The sequence below is a fragment of the Hippopotamus amphibius genome, chromosome 12, assembly GCF_030028045.1.
Source record: "Hippopotamus amphibius kiboko isolate mHipAmp2 chromosome 12, mHipAmp2.hap2, whole genome shotgun sequence".
Lineage (NCBI taxonomy): Eukaryota > Metazoa > Chordata > Mammalia > Artiodactyla > Hippopotamidae > Hippopotamus > Hippopotamus amphibius.
In genome coordinates, this window is record NC_080197.1 from 86692384 (window position 1) to 86708074 (window position 15691).

The 15691-nt window shown below is 37.1% G+C and overlaps 1 protein-coding gene across 4 annotated transcripts in view; it reads right to left on the bottom strand.

Annotated features, from left to right (window-relative positions):
- Positions 1-15691, bottom strand: part of LARP4 (La ribonucleoprotein 4) — a 66679-nt gene that overhangs the window by 11459 nt on the left and 39529 nt on the right. For all 4 annotated transcript variants that reach the window (XM_057701721.1, XM_057701720.1, XM_057701719.1 and 1 more), the window contains exons 9-10: positions 3517-3729; positions 2900-3018 (exon numbers count right to left, since the gene is read on the bottom strand). In XM_057701721.1, the coding sequence (XP_057557704.1) occupies positions 2900-3018; positions 3517-3729 (332 nt within the window). The remainder of the gene's footprint in view (positions 1-2899; positions 3019-3516; positions 3730-15691) is intronic.

The window sequence follows — 15691 nt, forward strand, 5'->3', positions numbered from 1 at the left end:
TGTGTTGGTTGTCAAAAGGTTCTAGGTCATCTACAATATCTGCATTTTTATAGTGAAGTATTCATTAATAATCTGTATTAGTAAAAACAAAAAATAATAATAACCTGCACTGGTCAAACATAGGGAAAAAATTCTACACAAGTAGCTTTGAATAACAAGCAAAATTACGCTAAATCTATCCAGTATCTTCAAAACTACGGATATATCTCCTTATAAGCAAGAATAACTTAACTGTCATTCTTGGCTTTTTGTAACTTCGCCTCTTTCAGCAAGAAAGCACAGCAGACAAAAACATCAAGTGACAATAAAGGAATACCATAAGCCCATTTAATGTATTTTTAAGTCAAGCATATGCAAACACCAACACTTTTTGTTATCACTAAAAATTGTTTTTAGTCTATCTTATAACCAAGATGTCTATTTCACTTAACTGTTTAAAGCAAAATTCACCCCTTCAAAGAAATGTGAAATCAATATATACATATTTTTACAAAGCTACTACTTCTAATCATGAGAAATCTGTATCTTCTCACAAGGGAAGTTGTAAACTGTCACTTGTATTAACTGAATTATTTTTAAGAAAAAAACATTACTAGCTATAGTAGAAGAAAAGGAAATGTACTAATCTCAGGTCTGCTGATAATAAAAAGCCACGTAACCCCAGAAAGATATTCATCCTCTTCAACTTTCAAAATGAATTAAAATGACTTTAAACTATATCACAACAAAGGTCTTTCCAGATTTAAACATCACTGTCTCTATGTGCACATGGAAATTAAATAATTTTTTGAACAACAGGATGGAGGTTAGAGGACAGTGTGTTTTTAAGGCTCGCTGTACTTATATGTCCTAGCAATACTTGAATTTAGCTGTTATTATTGTATCACCAAACTAAGAGTCACCTACAAGAGCACAAGTAATCTTCTGTTTATAAAGAATCCTTCATTCTTACAATAAGAAGAGTTCTTGTTCAAAACTTCTTAAAGCAATTAAGAATGTGTATATGTAGTAAAAATTTCCGACACTTAAAAGCGACCTTCAGGGAATTCCCTGGCAGCCCAGTGGTTAGGACTCAGTGCTTTTGCTGCCATGGACCCAGGTTCGATCCCTGGTCAGGGAACTAAGATTCCAGAAGTTATGTGGCATGGCGGGGAGATCTTCAAATATTTTAACCAACTGTGTCAGTTAAAGTGAGTATAAAATATGTGATTATTAGAGAGAAGTACATATGAATGCTTCCAGAATCCACTAAGAAGAATATTTTTTAATACTGGGAGGCTTCTTTCCTTAGTGACGCATGTTTCAGGAAAACCTTACAAAAAATTAAATTCCTAAAATCTATCTTGGAAAAACATGCACCATGTGGTCTCCTTGCCAACAACAACAACAAAAACAAGTAGGAAAATTCTCCTCCTGGCAAGAAAGAAAAAAAAAATCACTGAAAAGAAATAATTAAAAAAAAAAATCCACCCAGGAGGCTCACAAGTTAGCAAAGAAATAATAGATGTGAAACTACTAAATAAATCTAAACCACTACATGGGCCCTTTTTCCTTTGGTTACTCATACTCTGTCAAAAGTCATATTATATACCGAATTACTGAGATTACCGAATTATTGAGATTACCAGTTGATAATCTCAACTGAGATTCCAGAGTTCTCAATAATTTATTCAGAACACTATGGTTTAAGTGTAGGCTCTGGAATCAAACTGCCTGGGCTCAAATCTTGGCTCTGCAAGCTACTGGCTACATGCTTTTAGACATGATATTTAACATTTTATGCCTCAACTTAATTAATTAATTTATTTATTTATTGACTGCATTGGGTCTTCATTGCTGCGTGCTGGCTTTCTCTAGTTGCGGCGAGTGGGGGCTACTCTTTGTTGCAGTATGCAGGCTTCTCAGTGCAGGTGGCTTCCCTTGTTGTGGAGCATGGGCTCTAGATGCTTGGACTTCAGTAGTTGTGGCTTGTGGGCTCTAGAGCGCAGGCTCAGTAGTTACAGCGCACGGGCTTAGTTGCTTCGCGGCATGCGGGATCTTCCCTGACCAGGGACAGAATCCATTTCCCCTGCACTGGCAGGCATATTCTTAACCACTGCGCCACCAGGGAAGTTCCTCTTCTTTTAAATACATGTAATGGGGACTTCCCTGGTGGTCAAGTGGCTAAGACTAGGTGCTCCCAATGAAGGGTGCCCAGGTGTGATCTCACATATTGCAACTAAGAGTTCACATGCCGCAACTAAAATATCCCACATGCGGCAACAAAGATCCCACATGCCACAACTAAGATCCAACATAGCCAAATAAATAAACATTTAAAGAGACAAAATAACTGTCATCTACTTTACAGGGTTATGGAAATTAGCTGTGATAAAACAAGTAATGGCCTTAAAACAGAGCTTTAGACATTAAATGCTCAATAAACATTAGCTACTGTCTCCTGTACAAATACAGTTCTTGGAAATCATTTCAAGTCAATCCTTAAAAACCCTAAACAACTTACATTCCCAGCATTTATTATTCATATCAGTTAACATTTCTACCCTCAAAAAAACTTATTTTCCAAAATGCTATCTATTTAACACACTAAATGGCACTCAGAAACTAGATTTTACAGCTACAATAAAAATTTTTTTCTATTCTCTTTATTATTTAAAAAAGGTCAACACATATTGTGTATAATCAAAGTCCCAAGTCCTTTTTATACCCATTACCAACTCTGAGGTAAAAGTGTATTTATTAATTTGAGATTAAATTGTTAACATACCTTTTTTTTGGGGGGGGGGAGGCACCAGCTTTTTATTGGGTCTGCAAATATGCACTGCTATTAACACAGGAACTGCTTAAGAACTACTGGGAATTGTGTACAATAAATTCCAGCTATCGTTTTTTATCTTACCGATTTTTTTGGAATGGTCGACCCATATTCATGGCGGCGGCAGCAGCAGCAGCAGCATTTGTTTTATAAGATCCTGGTGAATTAAAGCCATTCACAAAACTACCATTGGGAAAGGGAGCCTAAAAGAAAAATTTTAATGTTTAAAGGCTATTCATAGTAAAGACAAAATCTGGTGTGAAGCTCATGAGAAACTTCTGATGAACTAACCTAGCATCAATTTCTTTTATAAGCCAAAAATAATTTTAAACATTTGCAATACTTACTTCAAGTTATCACTTGACTTACATAACAAGGAACCACTAGTTCTATACTTAATAAACAATATTTCTGTCTGAAGAAGTTTCACAAAACTAAAAGCATTCTAAATCATTCAGGATTTATCCAGTCTATTAATCTACCCAGTAACATTTAAAGAATAAAAGGACAGGAACCAATAGCTCAACTCTTAGTCATATGTATATATTTGATGCGGGGGATTAAGCATCCTTATCACCATTTAAAACCCAGAAAGTAACCAACATCAACACAAAACAAAACATGAACGCTAACTCTAGCTGATTTCTTCAAATTTCAGCTTCAGCGAAAAAACTGTACTATTCTGTAAGGATCTCACTTACCAGTGGTGTTTCAAAGTAAGGTGCGGGATTTGGAGACCAAGACTGAGGCACAATACTATAGACAGAGTACTGTTGGTGAGGATTATATACAGGCTGCATAAAGACTGGTGAGGCATACTGTGCTTGAGTTTGAATGGGCTGACTATACATACTAGAATCCATTAATCGATAACCATTCTTAGCAAAAAACGTATTGATGGCTTTTATCCTTGCCTGAAAGCAAGAAGAACACAAAGGATAAGATCACAAAGGATTAAGTATATATTTTCACAAATATACTTAATTTACATTTTAAACATACTTTATATGACATTACTTCTGTGTACTGTAAAGTCAGTAGAGCAAAAGAAAAGGAAATGATTGATAGCTATACTTTTAAAAACTTTTACATGGCAAATACAATTAATACACTAAACAAAACCACAAAAGTAAAAATATTAAAACTGCAATTTATCACAAACAAGGGGGAAAAAGAAAGGTAAATGGCTCATATGAAAAGATGCTAGATCTTGCTAAGAGAAATGCAATTAAAACGGAATTAATCTTTCTCACTTCTAAAATTGGCAAAAGTCTAAAAATTTGACAACATACTCTATTGACAGGGCTGTGGCAAAATAGATACTCTGATATACTGATGAAGGGCATTCAAAACTGCACAACCCTTAAAAACGGTAATTCAGCAATATCTTCCAAAATATCATATATGCATTTACCACATTCTTATCAACCCCACTTATAGGAAACCTTACTGAATATACACTGACCAAAAAGAGGTTTTTCTAAAAAAAATGATGCACATGGGTATTCACTGACACTTACTGTAATTGTGTGTGTGTATGGGGGGGGGGGGGGGAGTGGCACAACTCTCCACACACACCCCCCAACCCAACAGTCCATCAATAATTGAAAACACCATGGTATAGCCACACAATTATATGATTTAAAAAAAAAAAAAAAACCACACACACAAAACTGAGGAACTGCTCTAAATACTATAATGGAGTGACTTACGGAATATACTATTTAAAAATAAAAGACGCAAGGCTTCCCTGATGGCGCAGTGGTTAAGAATACGCCTGCCAAGGCAGGGGAAACGAGTTCGATTCCTACTCCAGGAAGAACCCACATGCCAAGGAGCAACTAAGCTGGTGCATCACAACTACTGAGCCTGCGCTCTAGAGACCACAAGCCACAACTACTGAAGCCTGAGCACCTAGAACCCATGCTCCACAAGAGAAGCCACCCGCACTGAGAAGCCTGCATACTGCAACGAAGAGTAGCCTCCATTTGCCGCGACTAGAGAAAGCCACCACACAGCAATGAAGACCCAACACAGCCAATAAATAAATAAATAAATAAATAAATTTATAAAACAAAACAGTCTTCATTTATTTTCAGAATTGTATTACTATTGATATTGTTATTCTGAAACTTCTGCGTGTGATTATGGGATACAGCAAATAAGAAATTATATTGGGGTCACTGAGATCTGAGACTTTCACAGGGGAAAAAGGAGACGCAGATGTCAACTGAAGAAGTAAAAACCATGTAGCCTGAATTTAAATTGAAAGCATCAATATAAACTCATGGTATGTGTTTTTTTAAAAAAAACACACAAAAAGTATTTAATAGCTCTGTTCACAGAGAAGGCTTAGAAATAATAATCAAACCACTGGCTAGAAGCACTCCTTGTGCTTAGCTAGTGGACTATAAAATATTACTTTTCCATAAAAGTAACAGGGTGATGCCAGAGCCTTTTGACGCAAAATGTACAAGAGCTTGGAACACCTTGTCACACTTGAGAGCAAGAAACACTGAAAATTACAATGACAAAAGGACTCAAAAAGGGCATTCATCATTAACAACAATAAATACACCAAATATGTTTAAATATTCAAAAACAAAAAAATATCTGAATGGTCATTTTTGAAGGTAGCTAGGGAACAAACACACTTTTGAAAACTAGTAATAAAAGCTGGAAGCAAGCATTTATCATACATTTCATTTTTTTAAAAAAATAAATTTATTTATTTTATTTACTGGCTGTGTTGGGTCTTTATTGCTGCACGTGGCCTTTTCACTAGTTGCGGCAAAGCGGGTGCTACTCTCCCTGCAGTGTGTGGGCTTCTCATTGCAGTGGCTTCTCTTCTTGTGGAGCATGGGCTCTAGGCGTGCATCCTTCAGCAGTTGCAGCATGCGGGCTCAGTACTTGTGGCTCGCAGGCTCTAGAGTGCAGGCTCAGTAGTTGTGGCACACGGGCCTAGTAGTAGTAGTAGTTGTTGCTCCAAGGCATGTGGGATCCTCATGGGCCAGGGATCAAACCCATGTGCCCTGCACTGGCAGGCAGATTTTTTTTTAAGAGATGTATTTTATTTTATTTTTTATTTTTATTTTTTATAAACTTATTTATTTATTAGCTGCTTTGGGTCTTCATTGCTGCGTGGTGGCTTTCTCTAGTTGCGGAGAGTGAGGGCTACTCTTCATTGTGGTGCCTGGGCTTCTCATTGCTGTGGCTTCTCTTGTTGTGGAGCATGGGCTCTAAGTGCGTGGGCCTCAGTAGCTGTAGCACATGGGCTCAAAAATTATGGCTCACAGGCTCTAGAGCTCAGGCTCAATAGCTCAGGCTCAACAGTTGTGGCACATAGGCTTAGTTGCTCCATGGCATGTGGAATCTTCCTGGACCAGGGATGGAACCCATGTCCCCTGCACTGGCAGGCAGATTCTTAACCACTGCGCCACCTAGGAAATCCCTGGCAGGCAGATTCTTAACTACTGTGCTACCAGGAAAATCCCTATCATACATTTCATATATGAGCTGTACCTCATAATGAAGATGAGGGAAAGCTTTCCTTTATAGAAGTGTTTTGACTAGTAAACAGAAAAAAATAACACAGAAAGAGCACCACTTTGCAACCCTCAATGAATTAATATACAGTCAATGATCAGAGCAGCTAGTGTTAAGAGAGATACATAAAGACACATACTATCAATAATGTTTTTGTTCTCTCTGCTGCTCCAAAATCAAATCCAATTCTGATTAAGCCTCTAGATCTAGGTACCAATTTGCATGAAATACAGAGGACAAAGGATCGTGTTAAACTACATTCAAAACCATAACTAGCCAAAAAAAAAATATATATATATATACACACACAGAAAATTGGGCAGAGAACTTGAACAGACATTTCTCTAAAGAAGATATACGAATGGCCAATAAGCACATGAAAAGATGCTCACTCATCACTGAAGAAACGCAAATTAAAACCACAAAGAGATACCATCACATCCATTAAGATGGCTACCATCAAGAAACAGAAAACAGCCAAATGTTGGAGAGAATATGGAGAAACTGAAACCCTTGGTGCACGGTTGGTGAGAATATAAAATGGTACAGCCACTGTGGAAAACAGTATGAAGGGCCCTCAAAAAATTAAAAATTTAAATACCATACGACCAAAGCAATTCCACTTCTGGGTATATATACAAAAGAATTGAAAGCAGAGTCTTGAAGTTATATGAACCCATGTTCACAGCAGCATTATTTACAAGAGCTAAAATGTGGAAGCAAACCCATCAACAGATGAATGGATAAGCAAATTGTGGTATATAAATACAATGGAATATTATTCAGCCTTAGAAAGGAGAGAAATTCTGCAATACGCTACATGGATGAACCCTGAAGAAATCACATTAAATGAAGTATGACTTAAATACTGTATGATTCCACTTACATGAAGCAAGTGGTCAAAAATCAAAGAAAGTATGGGCTGAGGTGGTTGTCAGGGGCTGGAGGAGGGGAAAACGGAGAGTTATTGTTTAACAGGCACAGTTTCAATTTTACAGGAAGAAAAGAGTTATGAGAATGGATGGTGGTGATGGCTGCACAACAATGTGAACGTGTTTGATATTACTGCACTAGTAAATGAAATCAAAATTTAAAATGGTTAAGATGGTACATTTTATGTATGTGTATTTTCACACAATAAAAAAAATACATTGCTAGCAAAATGTATAAAGTGAGAAACTCTGTAAGACAAATAACAGTGATTTCAAAAACATAGTTCCAGAAGTAAAACTAAAGAGGTAGAGGACAAAATCAAAAATTAATTAATTATTATTATTATTATTGTTATTATTATATTGGTCACTTCCCACGGCTTGTGGGGTCTTAGTTCTCTGACCAGGGATCCAACCTGGGGCTCTGGCAGTAAGAGCACTGAAACAAAACCACTGGACTGCCAGGGAATTCCCAAAATCATAAATTTTAAGAAAGAAAAAAGAGAAAGAAAAATTGTGAATTGGGAAAATGTGAACAGTGACTGATGTTCAAGAAAATTATTGGGGACTTCCCTGGTGGTCCAGTGGGTAAGACTGCATGCTCCCAATTCAGGGGCCTGGGTTTGATCCCTGATCAAGGAACTAGATCCCGCATGCGTGCCGCAACTAAAGAGTTCACATGCTGCAACTAAGAAGTCCCCGTGCAGCAACTAAGTCCGCATGCCACAACTAAAAGACCTTGCCTGCTGCAACTAACACCCAGTGCAGCCAAAATAAATAAATACGTGTTAAAAAAAATTATTGTTAGATTTTTCAAAGTGTGATAATACTGTGGCTATGTTTTCCTTTAATCCTTTTCTTTTAGAGCTACCAATATTAGTTTATTTACATATAGATGAAATTAAGTTTCAACTTTGCTTCACAATACCTGGGGACATGGGCAAGTGGGTGGGATTATGATGAAACAAGAATAGCCACGCTCTACTAATTGTTAAAACCGGGTAAGTGGTACATAGTCATTCACTACTACACTATTTTCTCCCCTTGTATGCATGTTTGAAATTCCATAGTAAATTTTAAGGGGGGAGGGGAGGGGAGTAATGCTCTAAAACTTGCTGAATTACATCAGACCATTTGTTTACATATTGCATGTGGCTGCTTTTGTGCTACAGTGACAAGAGCTGAGTAGTTGCAACAGATTACATAACCAGCAAAACCTGTAATTTTTTAAAAAAAGATTTATATATTATTTATTTATCCATTTTTGGCTGCATTGGGTCTCTGTTGCTGCGTGCAGGCTTTCTCTAGTTGTGGTGAGCAGGGGCTACTCTTCACTGCAATGCGCAGGCTTCTCAATCCAATGGCTTCTCTTGATGAGGAGCATGGGCTCTAGGCTCACAGGCTTCAGTAGTTGTGGCGGACAGGTTCAGAAGTTGTGGCTTGGGGGCTCTAGAGCACAGGCTCAGTAGCTGTCACGCATGGGCATGTGGGATCTTCCTGGACCAGGGATCGAACCCATGTCCCCTGCACTGGCGGTGTATTCTTAACCACTGCACCACCAGGGAAGTCCCAAAATCTGTAATGTCTGGTGACCCTTGTAACAGAATAATATAATAAAGATGTGCGAGGGTTAGATTAGGAATCGTAAGCCTCACCACATTGCTGAGAATATCAAGTGAAATAATGCATGTTAAAGCATAAAACTACAACTGTAATAAATGGTGAAAGATATGTTTTATGATTCTTATAGATAACATCAAATTGATTTTTACATGACCTAAAAAATACAGTATCTTGGGACTTCCATGGTGGTGCAGTTTAAGAATCCTCCTGTCAGTGCAGGGGACATGGGTTTGATCCCTGGTCCGGGAAGATCTCACATGCCTTGGAGCAACTAAGCCTGTGTGCCACAACTATTAAGCCTGTGCTCTAGAGACTGTGAGCCACAACTACTGAGCCTGAGTGCTGCAAATACTGAAGCCCTCGCCCCTAGAGCTCGTGCTCCACAATAAGATGAGCCACCACAATGAGAAGCCCAGGCACCACAACGAAGAGTAGCCCCTGCTTGCCAAAACTAGAGAAAGCCACGTGCAGCAAAGAAGACCCAACACAGACAAAAAATAAAAAAGAAATAAAATAAAAAAAAATTTTTTTAATATATTAAAAAATTAAAAAAAAATACAGTATCTTACTTGAAATTTAAAATATACCCAAGATAACCAGGTATTAGGAACAATAGGCAAAGATTTTAATCCACGTATTATAAATAAATATGCTACGGACAAAAGGGAAATTGTGTTCTTCAAGACTGAACAAAAGGAGAAATCTCAGCATAGAAGGAATATATTTTAAGAAATGGAAATGTTAGAACACAACTTGAAGATGAATTCAAGTCCACACAAAGTATCCAGTCTGAAGAAGAAAGAGATGGAAGAAAAACAGAACCTCAGTTAATCAAGCAGTCCAACATATGGGTAACTTGAAGTCTCAAAAGGAGAGGAGCAAAAGCAAGGCAGAAAATACATATTATAAGAATGCCTCACTAGAAAGAACAGAAGCCAGAAGACAATGCAACATCTTAAAAGACGGAAAAAAAAAAAAAATCAACCCAAAATTCTGTATCCGTGTACATGTATCAATGTACAGAATTCTGTACCCATCAAAAATGAGTGTGAAATACATGACAGCTTTAGATGAGGAAAAACTAAGAAAATTCATCACTGGTGGGCTCTATAAATAACATCAAAGGAGGATTTTTAGCCTGAAGGGAACTAATACCAGATAGAATTTATCTATGCAGGAAGAGCAATAAAAAATGCTTTCTTGGGCTTCCTAGGTAGTGCAGTAGTTAAGAATCCGCCTGCCAATGCAGGGGACATGGGTTCGATCCCTGGTCCAGGAAGATTCCACATGCCATGGAGCAACTAAGCCTGTGTGCCACAACTATTGAGCCTGTGCTTTAGAGCCCATGAACCACAACTATTGAGCCCACGTGCCAGAATTGCTGAAGCCCACATACTTAGAGCCTGCGCTCCGCAATAAGAGAAGCCATGGCAATGAGGAGCCTGCGCACCACAATGAAGAGTAGCCCCTGTTCACCACAACTAGAGAAAGCCCATGTGCAGCAACAAAGACCCAACACAGCCAACAAATTAATTAATTAATTAAAAAAAAAAAAGCTTTCTTGCTTATTTAGCAACAAGAGAAACAAGATGATAAAATGTGAAGCAACTTAGCACACACAATAAAAGTTCCACTGGACTCCTTCACAAGCATATCTCTAGGCCAAAGTCTGCAAGGACTCTTGACTCTGGATGTCAACTGCACAACAGTAAGAGTTCTTCCAAATTATCATGGGTGATTTTTACTAGTTTCTGAATCATGAACAGCATAAATAATTTTCCAATTAATTGGGCACAAAGATATAATAAAATATAGCTCTGTGGTGTCTTATAATAGCTTTTATAAATATTTAAAATTTTGGTGAAAAACTATGATTCAAAGAACACTAATGCAATATCATTCTTACATAAAATAAATAAAAATCTAAGAAAAATGAAAGTCTAAATCGGAGTTTTAGCATTCAAAGCCATTTTATTTAAAAGAATTGTCCGAATCTACTTTCACATCAGATTTTAAACTACTTTAAAATAAATAACTCTCCAATTAAAAAAATCTTTCTTAGGTTAAGAATAGAATTGCTAATATCTATATTTTGTATTTGAATATGCTGTCCTATATGTACTAAATTAATTTTCTACTTCATCAAAGAGCAACTAGTAAATAAATCATATGTTAATATGCTGCAAGGAGTGTTTACATTCAAAACAATATGTTTTACGGATTCAGGAAAGAAATTACAAAGAGATTCTGTATTATGTAGGGTAGAATACATTATTGAAATGAATGTATAAATGACTTAAAACTCAGAAAGAGAAAAATAAATATTGTATATTAACACATATATGCAGAATACAGAAAAATGGTACAAATCAACTGGTTTGCAAGGCAGAAATAGAGACACAGATGTACAGAACAAACATATGGACACCAAGTGAGGAAAGCAGGGAGGGTTGGGGGGGAATGAATTGGGAGATTGGGATTGCCATATATATATTACTAATAAGAAAAAAAAGTCAAATTGTACCCTTTAAATATATGCAGTTTATTGTATGTCAATTGTATCTCAATAAAAGTTCTTAAAGAAAGAAAAAAAAAGGCCCAAACACACAAAAAATTACATTTCCCTTAATACATTTAACAAAATATGTGTAAGATGTGTATTCTGAAAACTACAAAGCAATGCTGAGAGAAACCAAAAGCCTAAGTAAAAGGAGATATCATGTGAGAGAACTTGATATTAATAAGGTGGCAATCCTCCCAAATTAATCTACAGAGTCAATGCAATCACAATCAAAATCCCACCAAGCATTTTTGTAAAACTGACACACTAATTTGAAAATTCATATGAAAATGTTAATGACTTGCAATACCTAAAATACTGTGGAAAATCAAAACAAATTTGAGAAGTTACATATGAAAACTTATTATAAAGTTACAGTAATCAGAACAGCAGGGGGACTTCCCTAGTGGCACAGTAGTTAATAATTCACCTGCCAATGCAGGGGACACAGGTTCAAGCCCTGGTCAGGGAAGATCCCACATGCCTCCCACATGCTGCGGAGCAACTAAGCCCGTGTACCACAACTACTGAGCCTGCACTCTAGAGCCTGTGAGCCACAACTACTGAGCCTATGTGCCACAACTACTGAAGCCCACCTGCTTAGAGCCTGCACTCTGCAACAAGAGAAGCCACCGCCATGAGAAACCCCCCTCGCCGCAACTAGAGAAAGCCCACACGCAGCAATAAAAAATAAACAAAAAAACAGCAGGGAACTGACTTAAGGATAAACAGAGATCAATAGGAAAAAACAGAGTCTAGAAATAGACCAAAGCATATATAGTCAATTAATACTCAACAAAGGAACAGTCTTCAACAAATGGTGCTAGGACAAATATTACACTTCTTTTAAAAAAAGAATCTTGACTTTTACTTCCACAAAACACAAAGTAACATGATATAGTTACATAACACACATACATAAATATAAGTAGTAAAACTATAGTACTTCCAAAAGAAATCATCAAAGAAAATACTCATGACCTTAGGAGGGGTTGATTTTAGATAAAACAAAAATAACCCTAAAAGAAAAAGGAGGCAAAATGGACTTCATCAAAATTAAGATGTCTATATGTGTGGAATATAGAAAAATGGTACAAATCAACCGGTTTGCAAGGAGGAAATAGAGACACAGATGTAGAGAACAAACACATGGACACCAAGTCAGGAAAGCAAGGAGGGTTTGGGCAGAATAAATTGGGAGATTGGGATACCAAATTATACACTCTAAATATATGCAGTTTATTGTATGTTAACTGTATCTCAATAAAAGTTCTTAAAAAAATTGATATCTACTCTTCAACATACACTGTTAAGAAAATGAAAGGCAATTCAAGAACACTTACAAATCAATAATAAGACTAACAACCAAATTTTTAAAGATAGAAAAAAGATTTAAGAAGACAGTTCACTACAAAAGATGTATCGAAAGAACAAAGATGTCTAAGAACAAGTGAGTAGATAATCAAACTGCAGTACAGGCATACCGTATTTTAGTTGAGCTTTGCTTTACTGTGCCTCCAAATATTGCAGTTTTGTTTTTGTTTTGTTTTGTTTTGTTTTGTTTTGACAAATTGGGGGTTTGTGTCAAGCCTGTGTTGAGCAAGTCAATTAGAGCCATATTTCCAACAACATTTGCTCACTTTGGGTTTTTTTAAAGTATAGTTGATTCACAATATTATAATAGTTTCAAGTATACAGAATACTGACCCAATATTTTTATACCAACAGCATTTGATAACTTTGTGTCTCTGTGTGACATTTTGGTAATTCTTGCAATATTTCTCATTTTGTCAATAATATCATATTTCTTATGGTGACCTGTGATCTTTGATGTTACTACTGTATGCCCATATAAGGCAATAAACTTAAGTCAAGTCAATAAATATGTGTGTCCTGACTACTCCACCAATGGATAGTTCTCTTGCTCTCTCTCTCTCTCCCCTCAGGCCGCCCTATTCCCTGAGACACAACAATACTGAAACTAGGCCAATTAATAACCCTAAAATGGTCTCTCATGATTCAAGTGAAAGGAAGAGTCACATATCTCTCACTTTAAATCAAAAACTAGAAATGATTAAGCGTAGTGACAAAGGCATGTTGAAAGCCAAGACAGGCTGAAAGCTATGCCTCTTGTGCCAAACAGTTAAGCCAAGTTTTTCACGCAAAGAAAAACTTCTTGAAAGAAATGAGAAAGACTACTCCAGTGAACACACGAATGATAAGAAAGCCAAACAGCCTTACTGCTGATGTGGGACAGTTTTAGTGATCTGGATAGAAGATCAAACCAGTCACAACATTCCTGTAAGTGAAAGCCTAATCCAGAGAAAGACCCTTACTCTCTTCAATTCTATGAAAGCTGAGAGAAAGAAGTGAGGAAGCTGCAGAAGAAAAGTCTAAAGCTAGCAGAGGTTGGTTGAAGAGGTATAAGGAAAGAAGCTGTCTCCATAACATCAAAGTGCAAGATGAAGCAGCAAGTGCTAATGTAGAAGCTACAACAAATTATTCAGAAGATTTAGCTAAAATAAGTAATGAAGACTTTCAATGTAGACAAAACAGCTTTATATTGTAAGACGCCATCTAGGACTTTCATAGCTAGAGAAGATAAGTCAATACCTGGCTTCAAAGCTTCGAAGGACAGGGTGACTCTCTTGTTAGGGGCTAATGCAGCTGGTGACTTTAAGTTAAAGCCAATGCTCATTTACCATTCCAAAAATCCTTGGGACCTTCAGAATTATGCCAAATCTACTCTGCCTGTGTTCTATCAATGAAACAACAAAGCTTAGATGATAGCACCAACATGTTGGTGACAACATGGTTTACTAAATATTTTAGGCTTACTGTTGAGAAACCACTGCTCAGAAAAAAAGATTCCTTTCAAAATATTACTGCTCACTGACAATTCACCTGGTCACCCAAGAGCTCAGATGGAGATGCACAGTAAGATTCATGTTTACGTGCCTCCTAATACAACTTTCACTCTGCAACCCATGGATCAAGGATTAATTTCAACTTTCAAGTCTTATTATTTAAGGGGACTTCCCTGGTGGTCCGATAGTTAAGACTGTTCTCCCAATACAGGGGGCCCAGGTTCAGTCCCTGGTCAGGAAACTGATCCTACACACCAGAACTAAGAGTCTACATGCTGCAACTAAAAGATCCCGCATGCCACAATGAAGATTCTGTGTGCTGCAACCAAAACCTGGCACAGCCAAATAAATAAATAATAAATAAAATAAATATATTAAAACAAGTCTTATTATTTAAGAAATAGATTTCATAAGGCTTTACAGTAGCTGCCACAGATAATGGATCTGAGCAAAGTCAATTAAAAACCTTCTGGAAAGAATTCACCATTCTAGATGCCATTAAGCTCATTTATGATTCATGGAAAGAAGGCAAAATATCAACACGAACAGGAGTTTAGAAGAAGTCGATTCCAACCTCCATGGATAACTTTCAGCAATTCAAGACTTCAGTGGAAGAAGTAACTGCAGATGTGGTAGAAACAGCAAGAGAACTAAAATTAAAAGTAGAGCCTGAAGATGCGACTGAATTGCTACAATCTTATAATGAAACTTGAACAGATGAGGAGTTGCTTCTTATGGATGAGAAAAGAAAGTGGTTTCTTGAGATGGAATCTACTTCTGATGAAGATGCTGAGAAGACTGTTGAAACGACAACAAAGGATTTAGAATATTACATACACTTAGTTGTTAAAGCAGTGACGAGGCTTGAGAGGACTATTATATTTTTAAACAAGCAATCATATGTATGTATTTACTTATTTATTGGTTTGTTTGGCTGTGCCAGGTCTTAGTTGCAGCACGTGGGATCTTTTTAGTTGTGGTACACAGTCTCTTAGTTGCGGCATGCAGGATCTAGTTCCCTGACCAGGAATTGAACCCACGTCCCCTGCACTGGGAGCATGGTCTTTACCACTGGACCACCAGGGAAGTCTCCTGACTCCAATTTTAAAAGAAGTTCTACTGTGGGTAAAATGCTATCGAACAGCACTGTGTGCTACAGAGAAATGGTTTGTGAAAGGACAAGTCAATTGATACGGCAATTTCATTGCTGTCTTATTTTAAGAAACTGCCAAAGCCACCCCAACCTTCAGCAACCACCATTCTGATCTGTCAGCAGCCATCAACATCAAGGCAAGATCCTCCACCAGCAAAAATATTATGACTGGTTGAAGACATGGATGATGATTAA